Genomic DNA, 22,759 nt, shown 5'->3' on the forward strand with positions numbered 1-22,759 from the left:
CCGCTCCGCAAAAGGAATGAAATTCACTCCTATAAGGAAAGTGCGTTTTCGACACTGGAAAGGAGTGAAAATTTACTCAGTCTGAGTTAAAATCGCTGGAATTTTTTAAGAGAGTAGGGTATCAGGTGCCATTTACTGGTGATTTTAGTAACTTTTTATACAGATATTTTTATAAAAATATCTGTTCAAAAGTTTTTGCTTTTAGTTGACTGAATAAATGCATAGATGTGCATTCTTTGATTGAAAAAGAAAATATTTGCAAGGAAATACGTATTTGTTTTCTAAGTGAAGAAAACTGAGGTTAAGTTGAAAAGACAAACTCTTAAAGTGCCAATTACTGGGGTCGTTACCCTATATGGGATCCAAGTTCGTAGTCCATAATCAAGAAGGTAAACGTGGTTCCTCATCATAGTCGAAACTAGCAATATAAAAAAAAAAAATTGAATTTTGACCTCATGAATTCAAATTATGTTTTTCGCAATCACGAGTGTGTGTATGTAGACGTGTGTGTTTGTGTGTGTGGGGGGGGGTTGTGTATGTGAGTGTAGGCATGTGTGTTTGTGTCTGTGTGCTGGCATGAGTGTGTGGATAGTTGTGTGTATGAATGTTGAGTGTGTATGTGTGGGTGTCTGTATGTATCGTGTGTGTATGTGTTTACGTGTGTATGTGTTTGTTTATGTGTGTGTGTGTAGGCGTGTGGGTTTGTGTGTGGGGGGTATGTGTATGTGTGTGTAGGCATGTGTGTTTGTGTCTGTGTGCTGGCATAAGTGTGTGGGTAGTTGTGTGTATGAATGTTGTGTGTGTATGTGTAGGTGTCTCTATGTATGCGAGTGTGTATGTGTTTGCGTGTGTATGTGTATGTAGGCGTGTGGGTTTGTGTGTGGGGGGTATGTGTATGTGTGTGTAGGCATGTGTGTTTGTGTCTGTGTGCTGGCATAAGTGTGTGGGTAGTTGTGTGTATGAATGTTGTGTGTGTATGTGTAGGTGTCTGTATGTATGCGAGTGTGTATGTGTTTGTGTGTGTATGTGTTTGTGTGTGCATGTGTTTGTGTATGTGTTTGTCTGTGTATGTGTCTGTGTTTGTGTATGTGTGTGTATGTGTACTGGCATAAGTGTGTGGGTAGTTGTGTGTATGAATGTTGTATGTGTAGGTGTCTGTATGTATGCGTGTGTGTATGTGTTTACTTGTGTTTGTGTATGTGTGTTTATGTAGGCGTGTGTGTTTGTGTATGGGGGGTATGTGTGTTTGTGTGTAGGGGGTATGTGTATGTGTGTAGGCATGTGTGTTTGTGTCTGTGTGCTGGCATAAGTGTGTGGGTAGTTGTGTGTATGAATATTGTGTGTGCATGTGTAGGTGTTTGTGTGTGTTTGTGTATTTGTGTATGTGTAGGTGTCTGTATGTATGCGTGTGTGTATGTGTGTTTGTGTCTGTGTGCTGGCATAAGTGTGTGGGTAGTTGTGTGTATGAATGTTGTGTGTGTATGTGTAGGTGTCTGTATGTATGCGAGTGTGTATGTGTTTGTATGTGTATGTGTTTGTGTGTGCATGTGTTTGTGTATGTGTGTGTATGTGTACTGGCATAAGTGTGTGGGTAGTTGTGTGTATGAATGTTGTATGTGTAGGTGTCTGTATGTATGCGTGTGTGTATGTGTTTACTTGTGTTTGTGTATGTGTGTTTATGTAGGCGTGTGTGTTTGTGTATGGGGGGTATGTGTGTTTGTGTGTAGGGGGTATGTGTATGTGTGTAGGCATGTGTGTTTGTGTCTGTGTGCTGGCATAAGTGTGTGGGTAGTTGTGTGTATGAATATTGTGTGTGCATGTGTAGGTGTTTGTGTGTGTTTGTGTATTTGTGTATGTGTAGGTGTCTGTATGTATGCGTGTGTGTATGTGTTTGTGTATGTGTGTGTAGGTGTATGTGAGTGTATGTGTGCGTGTGTGTGTAGTTGTGTATGTCTGCGCATGTGTGTAGGACATGGAAGCAAACCTGGAGACGGCTTTCGCTTTAGGAGCAGCATCGTGAGGAGCCCGTCGACGGTGATGGTGCGGAGGGTGACGGTGGGAAAATAAAATGATAGGGCGCCAAAAACGGTTAAATGAAAGCAATAAATAAATCCTGATTGCTCAACAAGGGGCTACTGTGCTAATCTCAAGCAGAGTAATTTTCGAAATACTTACATGGACATTTCTTCTCCGTCAAACTGCCATGTGTGACGGAATTCACTTTCAATTCGCAGAAGACAGTCAAAGTATTGTTAGGCAAAAGGTCTTCAGCAAAATCACGAAGCGTATCCTTAGGGATGGATTGTTGGTGACACGACTCATTCATCCTCGAAATTAATTCATTTTCCCTTTCGTTCGAGAAGCACTCGGACCCGTGTCTATCTTTAAATCCAATTCTGAAACTCAAGCGTCTAGATTTAGAAGACACTTCTACCAAGCTTACTATGACGTCCCCGTGGTTGTGGTGACGTCTTCCGTTCGGATATAGTCTTAGACTCCAGGAAGTGTCCAAACATTTTATCACTGAACTTTCGATAAATTCTTCAACTTCAGCTTCAGATGGTAGAAAATTTTCTATTTTCCATTTGAAATAAGTGCTTTCTTTGCGTATGCTGGAAACTTGTTCACAATATCGATTCATGTCCCATATAAAACAAACAATACTAACTGCTTTATATTGCACCGTCGCAGAGTGTAACAATCATTTGCAGCTTATGCAACTCGTAATAGAATATCCTTCACTGACACGCAAATAAATACCGCTAGTTGAAGTTAGTTAAATTTCCATAATTTGCTCAAAATATCTAGCGATAAAATTTCGAGGGAAGAATTTTTCGCGGTAGAACGTACGCATGAAGGGAAGACATCTGAACGTAACTAGCACAAAAGAATTACTTTGATGCATTCGATATCCTTATGAAAACCCCGATGCACTTGCGTCACCGGGGAAAGCGGGGGGGGGGGGGGGGTAACACTTCTGTTTATCAATAGCGCTCGAAAAGTATGAAAGTACTTTGAAGTTTCGCCGAGATACGCAAATACTGTTTCAAGTGAAAAGTTAAGAATTGGAATCGAAATCTTTCCGTTCGATAAGATGTTCTTGAAGATTGATCTCCGTCGTGGATTATCTTCATCTTAGAAACTGATAAGTTTTTTTTTTTTTTTTTTTTTTGAGCAATCACGATTGCTTATTGCTTTCATTTGACTGTTTTTGGCGTGCTATCATTTTATTTTTCCACCAGTACCCTCTGCACCATCACCGTCGACCGGCTCCTCACGATGCTGTTCCAATAGCGAAAACCGTCTCCAGGTTGCATCTATGTCCTACACACGCGCATACATACACAACTACACACACACACGCACACATACACACACAAACACATACACACACAAACACATACACACGCATACACCTACACACACATACACACATATGCCTACACACAACTACCCACACACTTATGCCAGCACACAGACACAAACACACATGCCTGCACACATACACATACTTCCAACACACATACCCCCCTCACACAAACACACACGCCTACATACACACTCGTGATTGCGAAAAACATAATTTGAATTCAAGATATCAAAATTCAAATTAATTTTTTTTTTTTTTTTTTTTTGTCCTTCAGCTACAATCTCAGAAAAGTATGCTTAAATCTCGCAAAATTTTCGTCAAATTGACGAACATTTCGACAGATTTGACCATGAAAGAGAACTATTTATTTCTGAGAGTGTATTTATTTGAGATACCATTCTTTCCGAAATAAGGCAATTAAGACACTAAAATCTTTAATATGTTTTTTTTTAAATAGGGGAATAAAGAAAAATATTTTTGTTTTCTCTTCAAATAATTACTTTGGAAAACCACAAATTACGGAAAAGTGTAACATAACTCTTATTTTTAATGTCACTTTATCTTACCTAAAAAATACTGTGTTAGTCTACGGTAGGGGTGACCGGGGCTTGCATGCGAAGGGGTAAGTGAGCGAATCTGCGATATTATTCTTGTTTTGTATGTGGCAGGTCTGAGTTCCGAGTCGACTGTCACTCAATTGCATCTACTTCAATGATACAAGGGAAAACAATGTTTTGGAGACTGTAGAGAGGAATATTTTCGCACAGTACGCGAAAAATTGAGAATCATTGCAAAAAAGCTCAACGCCTTACAGCACTCCCTCATTTCGTCCCCCCTTCTCCTGCCCATTTTACTTTATCAATTTTCCCTTCAAGGGTGTTTTTTTTTTTTTTTTTTTTTTAAGTATAGCGCCTAGACCGTTCGGCCGATTTTCAGGAAATTTGGCACAAAGTTAGTTTGTAGCATGAGGATGTGCACCAGGAAGCGATTTTTCGAAAATCCGATGTGGTTCTTTTTTTTTCAAGTTTAATAACAAAATTATCATAAGATGGACGAGTAAATTACGAAATTATCATAACGTGGAACCAGAACACACAAGGCAATTGGCGAGAAAATCTACCATACATTATTTGTAATTATACAGGCGAACCAAAAGACCTTTTAATTTTCTATTACGGACAAAGCCGTGAGGGTACCTCTAGTATCTAATATATAGAAGAAAGTATTGGATTCGTACAAATTTTCGAATTTCAAATTTTGACAGATTCGAACGTTTTGAGGTGTGCTGAGTCCATTTCGACCATTTTTGGAAAATGTCTGTGTGTGTGTGTGTGTGTGTGTTTGTGTGTCCGTATGTGCGAGACCAGCTTTTTGTGGTCGCTCTGCAGCAAAAGCTACCGAATGAAATCGAACGAAATTTGGTACACATATGTGCCCCTATGTGAACTTGTGTCTCTTGGTATTTGGCGCGAATTCCTCCTAAGGAGGAGAAATAGGACGTTTCTTGAGTTATGCATGCCTGCTATTTCCCAAGAAGTAACTGGCGGAATCAAACAAAATTTGGTTTTTAAGTTGCGCCTAACAAGTACAGGTGCTGATTCAATTTTGGTGTCAATAGCTCAAACGGGGGTTGAGCTATAGAACGTATTTTGTCGTCAATTGTGACTGATGTATCTCAAGAAATAATGAACGGAATCAAACAAAAAGCTATCGACAAGTAGCCCTTAGAGGGTATAAGAGCTGATTTTATTTTGGCGTCAACAACTGAAAAGGGGGTGTCGCAATCGAACGTTCTTTTTTTCCCATTGTGAGTGCCATATCTCAAGAAGTAATACTACGTTCTGAATGAAATTGGGAATGAATGTGAATTCATACGTAAACAGGCGTTGGTTCAATTTTGTCGCCAATCGCTCCAAGGGGGGGGGGGAGCTGATTTTTTTGTGTGAATAAAAATAGCTTTATATATGCAACAATGAGAAAGATAAATCGTAATAGACTGTCGTCTACGTATTTCGCGTGATTTTAATTGTTGGAAAATGACCAGAGAAACACGATGATTTAAACTTTTTAACTGTTGCCGTCCTATGTTTATTAACAAAAAAAATATTTGTAATTATTCAAGAAAGACTTTTAAAATAATTTTCAATTTTCATTCTTTGCTTTGCTTTTGAGATAAATCGGGAAGTGGGAAGGTCGTCAACTTTTGGCGTATGTAATTTTGTTCTTTTAGGAATATTGCTTCCTCGTCAAGCAAGTGGGGGGGGGGGATCAGAATTATTAGAAAGAAATAGAAGAAAGTTTCTTGATGGCCACAACATACTAGTTTCAAATTACTATTGACAAAAGGTTGAAAATTATTATATAAAACAAAAATTATTCTAGTTGTTCATTATAATAGTTTTATTGATGCGTTGAAATTTTTTCAGTTTTTTTTTTCCTGTGAAACTAAATCTAACTTGTAGAAACTTCCACTAAATAGTCCATTACTGGCAAATCACGCTATATGCTTCTGCATGATTTTCTCCATTCCTTTCCATTCATTAAGATGGTTCGCCTACTGATCATACTGCTAAATCTCATCCATACCAGCATGTGCTTCAGGGAATAACGACCTTATCTCCTCAAGTATAGGAGAAGAAGCCCAAAAACTGTCAAATACGAAAACACACTATATAGCAATCAATATTCATTGATACTCCTGTCAAAGAGGCTCTTGAAGAAAAGGACAATGCTACAGCAAAATGAAAATCAGTACAAAAAATCCCCAAAACAAGAATCAGGGCGGTCATTCCAAGCTCGCCAGCTTGCGAGATCTAGAACCCCTAAAACTGGAGAGGCCGACGCATCCGCCATTTTGGAGCAAGCGTACAACAGGGAAAGCTACCTTTATTGGCAATCCTTCGCCAAACAGGGAACGAGAGAGTCGGACAGCGAATGTGAACATTGGCGAAATTTTGTAAACAGTTGGCGTCGTTTCCAGGTTGCTAGTCACTTCGCGGGCGATTAATTATCCATTTCCTTTTTCTTTCTGCATCTGCTGGAAATCTGAAGAGTTTAAATCCTTTTTTTTGGAGCTGTTTGCACAATTTACAGCCGAACAACCACCCATTTGACTCAATTTAACACATGCTAAAGAAAGGTAAACATCAGCAGCAATGCCATCGCTACTAAGCACTGGATCAAGTTTGCTCCAAAATGGCGGATGCATCGGCTCCTCCACTATAGGGGCCTTAGCGAGATCGAGATTTTCACTCACGTGATCGGTTGTGACGTAGAAATGTCGCAAAGTAGTATTCTAATCTACTCGAACCTAGCCGAAAGCAAAGTTCAAGTACATTAGAATACTACTTTGCGACATTTCTACGTCACAACCGATCACGTGAGCCAGAATCTCGATCTCGCAAGCTGACGAGCTTGGAATGACCCCGCCCTGAAGATGAAAGTAAACAAAAAATCTCTCGAGGAAATTGGATCCAGTGTGGAAAATCTCTCATGTAGTACGTTGGAGGAGCACTCATTTCCGTTTAATATGAAAATGCAATGCCTGTGACTGTATGGGAGAGGGGTAATCAACTTATGCAGTGTATGTTAGGAACTATTTACAATTTTTAAATACAGAGTGTTCCGTTTCAACCGGCAAGACCTTTATTTTCGCAACCGTCAGTCCTAGATACATACTTCTAATTTCAAAAATGTCCAAAATCAGATGGAGTTTTAAGATATTGAAAGCTTGAAGTGAAAATAAAAATGAGTCAAAAAATACGAAATTTAACTTTTTATACGAGCCCCAGGTCCCCTAACTTATAATTAGTGAAATAATCTCCATTGAAAAGCAATTCCAACACAAAAAGTTTGAAATTAAAAGGACCAATATTCGTCGGGATATGAAACGCAGCGTTTTGTGACTTACACCACTTTACACTCGCCGTTAATAATACCTTTTGAGGGAAAATATAGCAGTTAACAAGTGTTAAAAAAAATTATATGTGTTTATATAGTGTGGTTTTTCAAATAGTTTGAGGTTTTGTGCTGTGTTTTTGCGTATCACGTCATGACATTTGCATTTATTTTAGAATAGCAATAAAAAATATAAATACCTTGCTTTTCTTACTTTGACAACCAATCATTCTTCTGAAAAGAGCGATAAGTTCCAATCTCATCTACAGTATGGTCCCTTAAAACTTTGAACTGGATTATCTCCTTCAGTTTTGGTCGCACAAATGTCAAAATTTTGGTGTCAGTAATAGTTTTTAATAGAGATTATTTCTCCACACGTTAGTTGAGGGTCCTAGGGCCCGTATAAAAAGTTAAATTTTGAAATCTTTGACTCGTTTTTATTTTTGCTTCAAGCTTTCAATACCTTAACTCTGCATCTGATTTTGAACATTTTTACAATTGGAAGTATGCATCTAGGACTAACGGTTGCTAAAATAAAGGTCATGGTGGTTAAAACGGAACACCCTGTAAAATAGCTTACTAACATAGTCTCCATTTTTTAAAACAAATTCTTGAAGTATAAAAGTAAATACGACGTTGTTCAATTTACGTAACGTCTTATTACTTCCTTTTTCAAAAAAGGAAGTATTGTATTCGCGAAAAAAATTTCACTCAAAAATCGTCCTTAATTTTCATTTTGCTCACCCCCGAATGAATGTTGAGTTTTTTTTCGACCCGACCACACGTGCATATATACCTAAGAACGTATAGACGCCTGAAATATCAATTTCGAAGTTTTCCGAGTTAATTACATCGAGTTTTCTCGTGACGTCTATATGTACGTATGTGCGTATGTATGTTGCATAACTCAAGAACGGTATGTCCTAAGAAGTTGAAATTTGATGCATATACTCCTAGTGGGGTCTAGTTGTGCACCTTCTTTTTTGGTTGCATTCGGGTGTTTCTAAAGGGGCCTTTTGCACCTTTTGGGGGAAATCATTGTTAATTTCGTTGCAAACTTAAGTGGTGATATAATTTGATGGACACTTGGCGATATATCGCCAGTCTTTTGGTCGCCAAGTTTTGTTGCCAACTTGGCGACAAATTTGGCGGATTTTCTTTTTCAATCTGGTTTCAATGTGGCCATTGTTGGTGATATTTAGAGAGTTAGAGAGAGAATCCCATTAAAATTGCAATAATAGAGAAATAGCATTAAATTGGTGTAAAAGGAAGTCATGTGATCAGCTCGTTTTTTCAACATCTACTTCTAAAATCGAAGTTAAACTATTTCTATGGAGTAGTACCTAACTTCAAAGCAATTACAATACTAGTTTTGCTTTTTTTACTCATTGGTAAGTTTTTCTTGTTTAATTAAAATATCCCAGAGGAATTGTGTCAAACTTTCTGTTTCGATTATGAATTTCTTCCAATTCGCTAACTCACCCAGTTGACACCGTGACGGGGCAAGTGGGCGAACTATGCAGAGGTTCACAAAAAATTATGTAAAAAATACACAAAGGATAAAAGTGCCAAAACGAAAATACGGCATCACTGCTAATATTATTCAGATCATCCAAGCAATAGAAGAAAGTTGTTCTACTTCATTTACAACCTTTAAAACGAGCCGATGTGTGCATCACATGACTTCCTTTTACTCCAATTTAATGTCATTTTCCCGTTATTGGCAGTTTTAATGTGATTCAATAGTTTACTCTCTAAATATCACCAACAGTGGCCAAATTGAAACCAGATTTTAAAAAAAAGTTTAAAAAAAATCGCCTAATTTGTCCGTAAGTTGGCGATTAAACTTGGCGATATATCGCCAGTCTTTTGGTCACCAAGTGTCCGCCAAATTATAACACCACTTGAGTTTACATCGAAATGAACAATGATTTCCCTCCAAAAAGGGGCAAAAGACCCCCTTTGGAGCATCCGAATGCAACCAAAAAGAGAGGTACACATCTAGATCCCACTAGGCGTCTATGTACCAAATTTCAACTTTCTATGACATTCCGTTCTTGAGTTATGCGACGTACATACAGACGTCACGAGAAAACTCGTTGTAATTAACTCGGGGATCGTCAAAATGGATATTTCGTGTGTCTTTACGTTCCTAGGCATACATCCACGTGTGGTCGGGTTGAAAAATAAACTCAACATTCATTCGAGGGTGAGCAAAATAGAAATTAAGGCCGATTTTAGAGTGAAAATTTTTTCGCGAATACAATACTTCCTTTTTTGTAAAAGGAAGTAAAAAGCAAGTTTAAAACGTTCGCCAACATGCCCCAGTCTTAAAGCATTGTACTTGTTAAAGCATTGTAAAACAGAAACGATAAACGTTTTTGGAATTTCTGTAATTAAAGAAGTCTATTGGAATGATATCAAATGCACTAAATATCATCCCATTCGAAATATGTGTATAAGTTCAACGGACATTTTTTTTTTGATGAGAAAGGAACTTTGCTTACCTTACACACAAACACACACACACTTTACACTTCTCAGAAAAGCCCAATTGTAAACAATCAAGGTTTTATGCTTTACTATTAATTTTTTTTTCAAACACTGCAATAAGCTAATAAAATGTATGATCTAAATTAACAGCGTTGTCTGAATAAAAGTTTTTAAATTTCCTTTTGAATACAGAAATTTTAAGGATGTACACTATTGTTCTATTAACCTCTTCAGTCGGAATTACGAAATATTGGACCAAAATGTTGATATTTGGTACACAGTGTACTATGGTAAAGGGTATCTTACAAACAAAATTTTGAGTTTATAGGAGAAAAATTAAAAGAGTTATGGCACGTCCAATATTCCGGACTTATATTTTTGAAACCAATATTTCATATACAAAAACGATAAAATACCGAATAAACTTCATTATAAAATGTTCTACAAACAATTATAAAACATAATATAAGCGTTTGAAACGATTAATTAAAGATTATATATTTTTAAAAAAATGAGGAAAAAAACCTCGCTTTTCAGATGAAAATCCATGGTTGGAAAAATGAGCCACTTTCTATCTCTCAATCCTTATATGTCAGTGTTGTCAATCCCAAAACGAAAAATTATTTCACAGATTATAATAAGTAGAATGTAAAGAGTCAACTACAAAAAAAAACAAGTAATTTAATCAATTATTAAATGATTAGCAGCTGTTTAAAGTGTATGTCCGGTATACCGGACACCAGGTCTGAGGGGGTTAATTAATTTTTTTCAAGCACTGCAATAAGCTAATAAAATGTATGATGTATTATGAGAACTGGTTGGTATTTTTGTCTAAATTAACAGCGTTGTCTGAATAAAAGTTTTTAAATTTCCTTTTAAATACAGAAATTTCAAGGATGTGCATTATTGTTCTATTAAATGCCTCCATGCAAGAAAAAAAAAACACATTTGTTGAAAAAGAAAGCAAGTCATAATTTCGAAAGTGTAATTTATTAGTCATAATTTCTTTATTAAATTTATAAAGACATATATTTAGTCATAATTTCGAAAGTGTAATTTCAAGGATGTGCATTATTGTTCTATTAAACGCCTCCATGCAAGAAAAAAAAACACATTTGTTGAAAAAGAAAGCAAGTCATAATTTCGAAAGTGTAATTTATTAGTCATAATTTCTTTATTAAATTTATAAAGATATATATTTAGTCATAATTTCGAAAGTGTAATTTCAAGGATGTGCATTATTGTTCTATTAAACGCCTCCATGCAAGAAAAAAAAAACCCATTTGTTGAAAAAGAAAGCAAGTCATAATTTCGAAAGTGTAATTTATTAGTCATAATTTCTTTAAATATATATCTTTATAAATTTAATAGTCATAATTTCGAAAGTGTAATTTCAAGGATGTGCATTATTGTTCTATTAAACGCCTCCATGCAAGAAAAAAAAAACACATTTGTTGAAAAAGAAAGCAAGTCATGATTTCGAAAGTGTAATTTATTAGTCATAATTTCTTTAAATATATATCTTTATAAATTTAATAGTCATAATTTCGAAAGTGTAATTTCAAGGATGTGCATTATTGTTCTATTAAACGCCTCCATGGAAGAAAAAAAAAAAACACATTTGTTGAAAAAGAAAGCAAGTCATAATTTCGAAAGTGTAATTTATTAGTCATAATTTCTTTAAATATATATCTTTATAAATTTAATAGTCATAATTTCGAAAGTGTAATTTCAAGGATGTGCATTATTGTTCTATTAAACGCCTCCATGCAAGAAAAAAAAACACATTTGTTGAAAAAGAAAGCAAGTCATAATTTCGAAAGTGTAATTTATTAGTCATAATTTCTTTATTAAATTTATAAAGATATATATTTAGTCATAATTTCGAAAGTGTAATTTCAAGGATGTGCATTATTGTTCTATTAAACGCCTCCATGCAAGAAAAAAAAAACCCATTTGTTGAAAAAGAAAGCAAGTCATAATTTCGAAAGTGTAATTTATTAGTCATAATTTCTTTAAATATATATCTTTATAAATTTAATAGTCATAATTTCGAAAGTGTAATTTCAAGGATGTGCGTTATTGTTCTATTAAACGCCTCCATGCAAGAAAAAAAAAACACATTTGTTGAAAAAGAAAGCAAGTCATGATTTCGAAAGTGTAATTTATTAGTCATAATTTCTTTAAATATATATCTTTATAAATTTAATAGTCATAATTTCGAAAGTGTAATTTCAAGGATGTGCATTATTGTTCTATTAAACGCCTCCATGGAAGAAAAAAAAACACATTTGTTGAAAAAGAAAGCAAGTCATAATTTCGAAAGTGTAATTTATTAGTCATAATTTCTTTAAATATATATCTTTATAAATTTAATAGTCATAATTTCGAAAGTGTAATTTCAAGGATGTGCATTATTGTTCTATTAAACGCCTCCATGCAAGAAAAAAAAACACATTTGTTGAAAAAGAAAGCAAGTCATAATTTCGAAAGTGTAATTTATTGAAAACATGGACTTGAGATACACAGCACCGATATCAGCATTTCCCTTTGAACCATCCTAGTATAACTTACATAAAACTAGGAACATCGACAGAGTTGAAAATAAAATTTCCACTAAACAAACAATATCCTAATAATGAATCCTCGGAACATTTCAGTAACGAAATAATTACAAAATTGCTATTTGATTTGCTGCTCAACAAACTTGAAAAGTAAACACGTCAACACTTGCTTTTCAGAAATTAACACCTTTGTCCAGGATAACCGGTACTGTAGTAACACAGAGCATATCCAAGAAACATAAGCTGTTGTTTAGAAATAGCAAAAAAACTAGATGCGGTGGCATTGTCGGAATCGTATTGCGCAGTTTCTTTGTTAATATCTTCGGAAGTTCTTCTTTTATTAATTGAAAACAACAAAATGAGACGAATTCTAAGTAACAAAAAAGTTGTGATTCTTCGTTTAACTTGATAAGCACATTTTTCAGCTGGTATTTTTTCTTTTTTCGGAACGAGTTTTGCAGATCACCCAGAGAAAGTTCTATACAGAATAAATTAGTGAGTGGGTGGTTTAACCATAAGTTGGGTCCAATGTGGGCTTGTTGCTGAAAGGAAAAAATAATATTTATAATTTGTTGTAATGGTGTTCGAATTAAAAAGAAAAAAACATTAACAGTTTCGTAATCGTATTCATTCAGTTTTTTTTATACTCACTTGTGCTAGAAATATACTACATTCTACCTATTTGGAATAGGCGTGTCAAAGCCAAGTAATTTTCTCACTCTCTATGCTTTTCCCCTTCTAGTTGTCGTGGTTACGGGAACTATAAGCTTTTTCCACACGCTGTTTTTGCCTTAGATATTCTCAAAGATCTAAGGTTTCTGCAGAACAACTGACCATTTTATTTGTTAGAGAAGCAACGTGGGGGGTAAAAGTTCATAGCTCCGTAACCTTGACAACCAGAAGGGAAAGAGCGTTGAGAGTGGAAAGTTATTTGTCCTTGACACGCCAATTCTAAATACATAGACTATAAAGTGAATCATAAATAAATTTTGCGATAATATGACTTACTTATTTCGTTAGTAAAGCAGTGTTTACTAAAGAAACCTGGCATTCGATGTGCAAGCAATTATATTCTACCGCCTGAGCTAGCTGTCAGCTAGCCCTTCAATACTAGGGCAACACTAATATTTTATTATGATTATTAAGTTGATAATCATAATCATCATATTAATTAAGCAGTAAGTTAATACCCAAGCTTTACCTTTAATTAAGCAGTAATTTAATACCCAAGCTTAATACCCAAGCTTTGCCTTCAATTGACTAGTGTTCAATTTCATTCAACTGACGAGGTACCATTTTTGCGAACTCCGGTGGTGAGATAAATTCACTTTAGCTACCAGTTTGAAGGTGCTCTCAGCTTCAATGAGACGACTTATGCCTCCATCTTACCTTATTGCCGATTCAAGACTTATGAGTCGACAACAAGGACGGAACTACAGTCTCTGGGTGGCAAAATCGGGCTGTCGGTATAGTTTATGTACTTGCCGTGTGTCATATATCTACCGCAGTTCATGCACATGCATACATGTTGTACGTTTCAAAAGTTCATCTGCGTGAAATGTTTCAAAACTTATGACTCACTCGAATGAAAATAAATATAAAAAATTTTTGCGTAGCCATGATATATATATATATATATATATATATATATATATATATATATATATATATATATATATATATATATATATATATATATATATATATATATATATATATATATATATATATATAATCTACCCGTTAGACTAATACAATTTTTTTATTAGTCTAACGGGTAGATTTTTCTCCATTTAAGAGCTATATAAAGGATGAGCCAACTATACAAAAATTGCTGAACAAGAGTTGAAAAAGCTTGATGTTGATAAAAAGATGCTCGATATAATTTAAGTTCTTATGTTGATGTTTATGAGCAGATTCCTTGCTAAAAAAAAGTGTTTTTTTTTTTAACGTACTAAAATTTAGGGCGACATACTAAATTTTAAAATTTATTTTTAAAGCGCACATTAATGTTTTAACTTGACAATTCCGTAAAAATACAGTGATATAGAAGAAAAAAGTATTTAAAAAATTACAAATATCAGTTGTGCACATAATCTACTTAATGCTAAGTTAATTATTATTGTAATTTTATATTACTTTTTTCAAACCCTTAAAGAACCACAAATAGAATTATTACTCAATCCCGGATTATATGCACAAAAATCGCTAAAATATGCACTAAGCTACCTAAAATGTTCAGTTCTACCTAAAGACATTTAAAAGGAGCGCTTATATTTTTGACCGACGTCATGAAAAGATATAGCTTCTGAATTTATATATATATATATATATATATATATATATATATAAGTTGCCTCTTTCTTTTGCACTTTATTATTTTAAGTCAAAAAACATTAATTGAAACTATTATTCACACAGAAAAAAATATTTTCTTTAAGGTTTTCTTCAGTTTGATATTACTTTTAGTAGAAAGATATCATTTCTAAAAATCAAAATATAATTTTGTCTTCTACAAATGCTATTGGGTCACTTAGCCGTATCTGATTTCTGAGAGACAGTATTAGCCAAACGAAAAAGAAATGGTAGATGAACTAGAAGTGGAAATGGATCACTTTATTTTTATATAGATAGCATCAGCCGGATCGCGCCAATAGTAAAAACGTAACTGCGAGTGCGTTCTTGCTGATCTTGCCTATTACAAAATGACAAGCACAAATGAAGAGAGGGGAGGTGGGGGTAATCCCCCCCCCCCCGAGGACCTCTGCACCAGCATTGTTTAGGAATTGAAGTTTTGGAGACGCAGTTTTAGGTCATCTTTGATGACGTTGGAAGAAAGAATGAGATTCGGAAATCTCTCCATGAAATTTTCCGGAATTGAAGTTCTGTAGACGCAATTGCAGGCCATCTTTGATGACGCTGCAGGAAAGATTGAGATTCGGAACCCACTCCAGGAAATTTTTCGAAATTGAAGTTGCAAAACCGCAATTTTAGACGATCTTAGACAAGGAGAAAAAGGAGAGATTTGGAAGCATTCCCCCGGAAATTTTTCACAAATGGATCAACTCGGGATCCGCCCTTGCAAAATGAAATGTTCCATTTCCGCCTCTAGTTTATCCACCATCTTTCCGTGCTCAAGCTATAGAAAAAGCAGCGCAAACTCACCTCATTGCACATTCTGTGTTTCCGAATTGTTCTCCTTTGTCCATGCTCAGGCATCCAGCGCCACCACCGAATCCGTATCCCTTGGGTCCGAATTTCCTGCCGTAGCACTGCTTGCAGTACAGTTCGCCAGCGTGTTCGGTGGCATTGGTGCTGTCTAACCTTTTGCGGCACAGACCTTGGGAAGAAAATAGAAATTAAATTAAATATAGATCAATCGCAGATTTCAGAAAAATTGCATTTTTGCATAAGGAGGAAATGACATGTTTAACATTACTCTGCAGAAAGTTGGTATAATAATGACTATAGATTTGACAAAACTAACCTTTCAGCATTGTGAAGGCTACGCAGATCCTAATCACAACGTTACGAAGCTGCCAAGTTTTAGGTTTTCCCCTACTATAGTTACTCTTTGTTTTTGGTATTTTACTATAGCCCATGTAGCTTGGCGGTAATTTATGAAAACATCAAGCAAAATAATAAAAATATTGTTTAGTCATTACCCTTATGAATAAACAATAGGGTATACCGAAGTACGTTAACGCGGATTTTTTTCAATGACTTTTCTAAATTTTATGTTTTAACTTAGGAAATTTTAGACATTGCGGTTTTATAAAGCAGTTAATGGAGTCAAAATTGGTATATTCAGTTTCTGATCAGTTTGTGTTTTTAACCGTTAAAATAATATTTTTGAGTCCACGCGGTTGCGTGGACTATTTTGACATCTAACGTGGTTCTGTTGGTGTTTTGAACAAAGTGTCTTACCATCGTTAAAATACAGCAAATTTATTACAGACTGAATAGTGTATAAAGTAAAAGCTGAACGGGCATGAAGACAGCACTACATGATTGTACGCTTATAAGATACGAATTTGTAACTCAATTGAAAATTAAACAGTGATTTTCAAAACTAAATGCACTGAAAATACTAAAGTTTAGAGACAGTTCGGAGCGAAAAAAGCGTCAGAGCACGTTTAAAAGTAAGACACAGTAAGAAGGTGTGTAAAGGTGCTCAGACGTCAACGCGTAAACTTGCCCCGTCGCTAACTTAGGATTTATTTTTAACGTGCAAACAAATTTAATAACATTTCAGTACAATTAATACATACAAATACAATTCTCAAAAAAAGGATAAAATTCTGCTAATTTTCGTATATCATTCTTTCTTAACTTAAGGAGTCTAAGGACCTTTAACCTTCAAAATTTTCGATTATCTGGAAAAAATATATGTTGTGCATAATTTAATTCTGAACAATTTGATATCTTTTTTATTACCATACGCCAAACACTTTTCATGTTATCGTAAAAATACGTTAACTTTCCCCATAGGGGTTTATGTTAACAGCAACTGTTGAAGCCTCTTTTTCTCAGGTGCCGCTTTCTTCGGTTTTCTCGTTTTGCGCGCATGATATCTCACAAAGTTTCTTATATATTTCCGTAAAACTTTTCATGCATGTTTGTCTGGTATATTTTTATGATCTGAACCTATGAAAGTTAATATTTAAAAAATATATATATTTGCCCATAATTTTGGAAATTTTCGATTTTAACTTATAAAATTTCAAAAAAATAAATAACTTTAGATTCAGGTCATAAATATAAACCAGATAAACATACATTAAAAATTTTACGAAAATATATAAGAAACTTGCTGAGATATATCATGCGCGCAAAATGAGAAAACCGAAGAAACCGGCACTTGAGAATAAAAAAATTTTGAAAAAAAAATAGAACCGACTTCAAAATTGCTCTAAAAAGTGAAAAATAATTTTATTCTTTAAACACCATCGATAATGCTTTTAAACATAATTTTTGAAGTTGGCGCAAAAACAAAACGTAAAATCCAGTGTAACCATGCTTCGTTCATATTTCTTTTCAGAAAAGCATCGAAAGTTACGAACGAAACATTTATATCGCTATTCAAATATGCTGTCATCAATGCATAATGTATGTGATAGTGAAGAAACTGGTCCTGGTTAAATTTATAGTTGTATTTGAGTTATGACTGTGAATGATTTTATCTATCGTTTTTGCGCCAACTTCAAAAATTATGTTTAAAAGCATTATCGATGGTGTTTAAAGAATAAAATTATTTTTCACTTTTTAGAGCAATTTTGAAGTCGGTTCTATTTTTTTTTCAAAATTTTTTTATTTCATTCTTTTTAGTGTAAATGTAGGTATTTTAGAAATAATAAGAAGTTACCATCACGAAACTTCACATTTTTTCTTAAAAATGCTCCATACTAAAAAAAAAAAACTATATTGACACGCGTTAAACTTTAAGCGATTGGCACTAAAAACCTATCTTTGTTCCTCTCTGGAAATCATGCATAGTTAATTTAATTATAACCATTTAAGTATTACGTTTTTCCTAACTAATTTACATTCCACAGCATCTAAGTTGCTCATGATGCAATTCTGTATTTTCTTACTTAGCCCCGATCATCTGTTATCGGCCTAGATGATAACGATAAAAATACTACAAAGTAGTTGAGTCAAACCTAATGCTTGCATTGTGAAGGCTAAGCAGATCCTAATCACTGCATCACCTCGCTTCCAGGTTAGGTTTACCCCTACTATGGAGCAATAGCACTGAAGAAAGGAAGATTTTGATAATTCACATTGGGTTACTATAAATCAGCAGGGTTACTAAAATAAAATTATTTACGCCAAAAATGAGACGACAGCGTCAGATTCCCCATTATCGAAATATCCCTTGAAGAAATTTGATGCTTGCTTCAGAGAAGCCTTCATTCAAAATTATCATTACAATTACTATTAATGTTACTGTTATAGGGCACCAAAGTTTTATAACAATGAGTTTCCTATTGTCGCGTAGATGAAGAAAGCGAAGACAATGTGAAAGCCAAATGAAGCGAATACTCGTTAGTCTCAACTCGAGATCTTTATTCAGAACCACGAATGAACGTTACATCTCCTTATATACAACTTGAGAAAGTGCTGGAACTTTCCAGACTTGGAAAGATACAGAAATTAATAGAAGATTCGAGAAAATACGGGAAACAGTAGAAACGAAATTTTAGTAAAATACACTTTGTCCTAGTCGGGATTTGAACCCGAGTTGCCCGCGTGGGAGGCGAGAATTCTACCACTGAGCCACCGTTGTCCACGGATGAAAAGTGCGAACTTCGCTACAAAATCATTTAATAGGGAAATTGCATGAAATTTACTGTTTTTTGCCCATAACTTTTTTTCTAAAGAACAAATATGGTCAAACGAAATAATGGGACCTAAGTTGAGCCATCCCCTATCCATTAAAAAAAGAATCATCAAAATCGGTTCACTAGGTGAGACGCTATGAGTGGACAAACAAAAAAAAAAAACATACATACGGTATGAATTGATAACCGCCTCCTTTTTGAAGTCGGTTAAAAAGAGGCTTAAACAGCTGCTGTTAACATAATCTCTACGGGGAAAGTTTACGCATTTTTACGATAACTTGAAATTTTTTTTACTTATGGTAATAAATAAGGTATCAAATTGTTCAGAATTAAATTATGCATAACCTATATTTTATCCAGAAAATCGAAAATCTTGAAGGTTAAAGCTCCTTAGACGCCTTAAGTATTTATTCACAATAGGCTTCAAAACGTTCAATTCAATATTTACTCCACTTGGTAGAATACAGATTATTTTTTCTGCATGCTAGACGGAAGCTCGACTGGTGCTGAAAAAGTTGTGAGGATATTTGCTAAGGAGCAGCATCAATATGTTATGACTGTTTGCTGTCCAGTTATAATTCGTTTTAAAAAAAGGGCACTGCGTAAAAGTGACCCAGTCTACCCTGTTGTTATGTAATAATCAGGGTATTCTAAAATTAATGAAATTCCTACTTACAATCAATCTTTAATCAGAAAATAAATTTGAGTAAGCATTATAGTATCTTAGAAACTTTATATTATCGAAGCGATTGTTTTTACAGATTTATTTCACTAACGTACAAATAGTGTTTTCAAAATAAAATTAAAGCGTATTTTTTATACGATTCTTTTTTTTTTTTTTTCTTTTTTGAGCAATCACGATTTCTTATTGTTCTCATTTGACTGTTTTTTAGGTTACGCTGATTTTATTTTCCCGCCAACACCCTCTGCAGCATCACCGTCGACCGGCCGCCTCACGATGCTGCTCCTCTTGCGAAAACAGTGTCTAGGTTGCGTCCATATCCTACACACACACGCATACATACACACGCACACAACACACCTACACACCTACACATACACACCTACACACACACACACACACACACCCCTACACATACACACACTCATGCCTATACACAGACACAAACACACATGCGTACACACACACACACACGCGAACGCCTACACGCACACGCGCGTACACCACACTCACACACATCCATACATACACTCACACGCACCCAAACACATGCGCCTACACAAACACACACGCGCATAGACACGTTCGTGATTGCGAAAAACATAATTTGAATTCAAGATGCCAAAAATTCAAACTAATTTTTTTTTTTTTTTTTTTTTTTTGACAATAGTAATATTCTGATGTTTCAGTTGCATAGGAAAAATATAATGCATAAATTATTTGTTAGAGATAATTTGTAAAATAAATTTTCAGCTGAAAGACACATGTGTCCCATGTTCCTGAAATGAGGAAAAACGTTTTGACAGGCGACACATATGTTCCATGGTCTTTGAAGTGTTTAAAAAGTTGCTTATTTAACAGGAGACACATATGTACCATGTTTCTCTAAGGGTTAAAAAGGTTGCTTATTTGACAAGGGATACATGTGTCCCTTGGTCCTTAAAGGGTTAAAAAAGTTGCTTTTTTGACAGGAGACACATGTGTCCTATGTTTCTCTAAGGGTTAAAAAAGTTGCTTATTTGACAGGGGACACGTGTCCCATGGTCCTTAGAGGGTTAAAAAAGTTGCTTATTTGACAGGAGACACATTTGTTTATTTCACAAGGGTTGCTTATTTGACAGCCCGTATTTTTTGACTGCACAGCAAATGACAGTGAGAGAAATTACTCAAAAGTTTTTTTTTAAAAACCCATATTTCTTAAAGGTTAAAAAAGTTGCTCTTTTGACAGGAGATACATTTGCTAATTCGACAGTTGGTATTTTAAGACTGCACAGCAAATGACAGAGACCAATTTCATAAAAGTTTTTTTTAAAAAATCATATTCTTCAATGGTTTTTAAAAAAGTTGCATATTTGACAACGCACATATGTCCCATGATCCTTAAATGGTTTAAAAAGGGGACACATTTGCAAATTTGACAAGGTTCGCTTATTTGTCAGCCTGTATTTTACGATTGCACAGCAAATGACGGTGAGGCAAATTACTTAAAAGTTTTTTAAAGTCATCCTTAAAGAGTTTAAAAAAGTGCTTATTTGAGAGTTAAAGGCTAAAAAATTTGATTTGAAAATTTCCGAACAGACACATATAATGTATTGAAGAAAAAACATTTAACTAAGACTTTTGATCTCTTTCTAGAATTAAACCGCAATGCATTTCATTGAATATCGTTTTCAGCCCCGCCTGTTCAGATTATGTTCGATTTTAGTGTAGCCCTGAATATAATCAAATCATTGTACTGCATTAATTACCCTAATTACATTTCCTTAAACTATGCTCCCAGTGTATGACTCATTTTCAAATTAGGTTTATTCTGGGAAAACAACTTGTCCTTCTGTTCCTCTCAGAGACGAAACTGATTGATCAAGTTCATTAATGACGTTTTGAACTAATAATTAATGGTGCCTTTATCTCCAAGAATGATTACGAGTTCGAAATTAATGGTTCGTTCCCATGCAAAAGTGATTCACTTTTTCGATTTGCCAAATCGATAAAATATCTTTCTAATTATAGCCACCGTAAATCGATCTACAACATGTAAGACCTTTTAATTCATGGGCTTCAGTTCTTGGATAAGCTACGTCTGAAGCAGTAAAATAATATATTCAGTAAATTACTAAGTAGTATTAATGACTGAGCTGGCGGTGTATTTCACGTATTTCTGCTTTAGCCCTGGCTAATGGGCGGTAATTTACTGAATATACCTTGCCTCGCGTTCAATCTTCGAGTTGAACCGAACCATTGCTTCGGTCACTCGTCTGGTCTGCTAATTCTATATTAGCTACCAGTTTGTTTCGCACTCTTGGCTTCCTTAAGAGGTTTTCCATCTCCAGCTCAGTCACTTTCCTATGCCGGGCTGATGAGTGCTAATCAGCACGAAACTGCAGTCCTCGGCTGGAAATGACTGAGCTGGCGGTGTATTTCACGTACAGTAAAATAGTGTTTCAGCTTATTTTAAGGAGGAGATTGTTGTTAATTAAAGATTTTTATTAGAAAGGGAACGACCTTATTAATGAATTTGGTTATAGAATAATAACTTTTATTGCAGTACTAGAAAAAAAGTTGCACATTGAACGGGTATGAAATATTTGCTCATATATTTGCACTTTATTCATTGAGTTTTAAACTTAGGCTTTCAATTGTGATAGATTCGAACATAAGGTATTACAACGTGAAGTATCAACTGTTCTAAAAAAAAAATATTTTACTTACGCATTGTGGGCGCGACAGTTTGGTCAAGCCCGTAAAATAGTGTATTTAGTAAATTAGCCCATTAGCCTGGGCTAAAGCAGAAATACGTGAAATACACCGCCAGCTCAGTCATTTCCAGCCGAGGACTGCAGTTTCGTGCTTCTTAGCACTCATCAGCCCGGCATAGGAAAGTGACTGAGCTGGAGATGGAAAACCTCTCACAGGGGTCTGTGCTAATTCTACATTGGCTACCAGTTTGTTTGGCACTCTTGGCTTCCGTAAGAGGTTTTCCATCTCCAGCTCAGTCACTTTCCTATGCCGGGCTGATGAGTGCTAATCAGCACGAAACTGCAGTCCTCGGCTGGAAATGACTGAGCTGGCGGTGTATTTCCCGTAAAAGAGTGTTTCAGATAATTTTAATTAAGGATCCTTTTTATTTAGGGAATGACCTCATTAATGAATTCGGTTATTTAATAATAACTTTTGTTGAACTTTTAGAAAATAAGTTGTACATTGTTCCACCCATTCGCATGGGTGTGACGGGTTTGGGCAGGTTTTTGCATTTGATTCATGAAGTTTTAAACTTTGACTTTTAATTGTAATATATTTGAATGTAAGGAACTGTTATATGTTGTAATATGAAGAATCAACTACTTAAAAAAAATATTGTACTTGAAAACTAATGATTTTTACGCGTTGTGGGCGCGACAGTTTGGTCACG

At 35.0% G+C, this 22,759-nt stretch overlaps 1 protein-coding gene across 1 annotated transcript in view; it reads right to left on the minus strand.

Moving 5' to 3' along the window:
- Nucleotides 1-12,241: 12,241 nt before the first annotated feature.
- Nucleotides 12,242-22,759, minus strand: part of LOC129232363 (muscle LIM protein 1-like) — a 61,522-nt gene continuing 51,004 nt past the window's right edge. Inside the window, exons 3-4 of the mRNA XM_054866515.1 lie at nucleotides 15,490-15,664; nucleotides 12,242-12,866 (exon numbers count right to left, since the gene is read on the minus strand). Coding sequence (XP_054722490.1) covers nucleotides 12,833-12,866; nucleotides 15,490-15,664 — 209 coding nt within the window. The 3' untranslated portion in view covers nucleotides 12,242-12,832. The remainder of the gene's footprint in view (nucleotides 12,867-15,489; nucleotides 15,665-22,759) is intronic.

The sequence above is a fragment of the Uloborus diversus genome, unplaced genomic scaffold (genome assembly GCF_026930045.1).
Source record: "Uloborus diversus isolate 005 unplaced genomic scaffold, Udiv.v.3.1 scaffold_12, whole genome shotgun sequence".
Classification (NCBI taxonomy): domain Eukaryota; kingdom Metazoa; phylum Arthropoda; class Arachnida; order Araneae; family Uloboridae; genus Uloborus; species Uloborus diversus.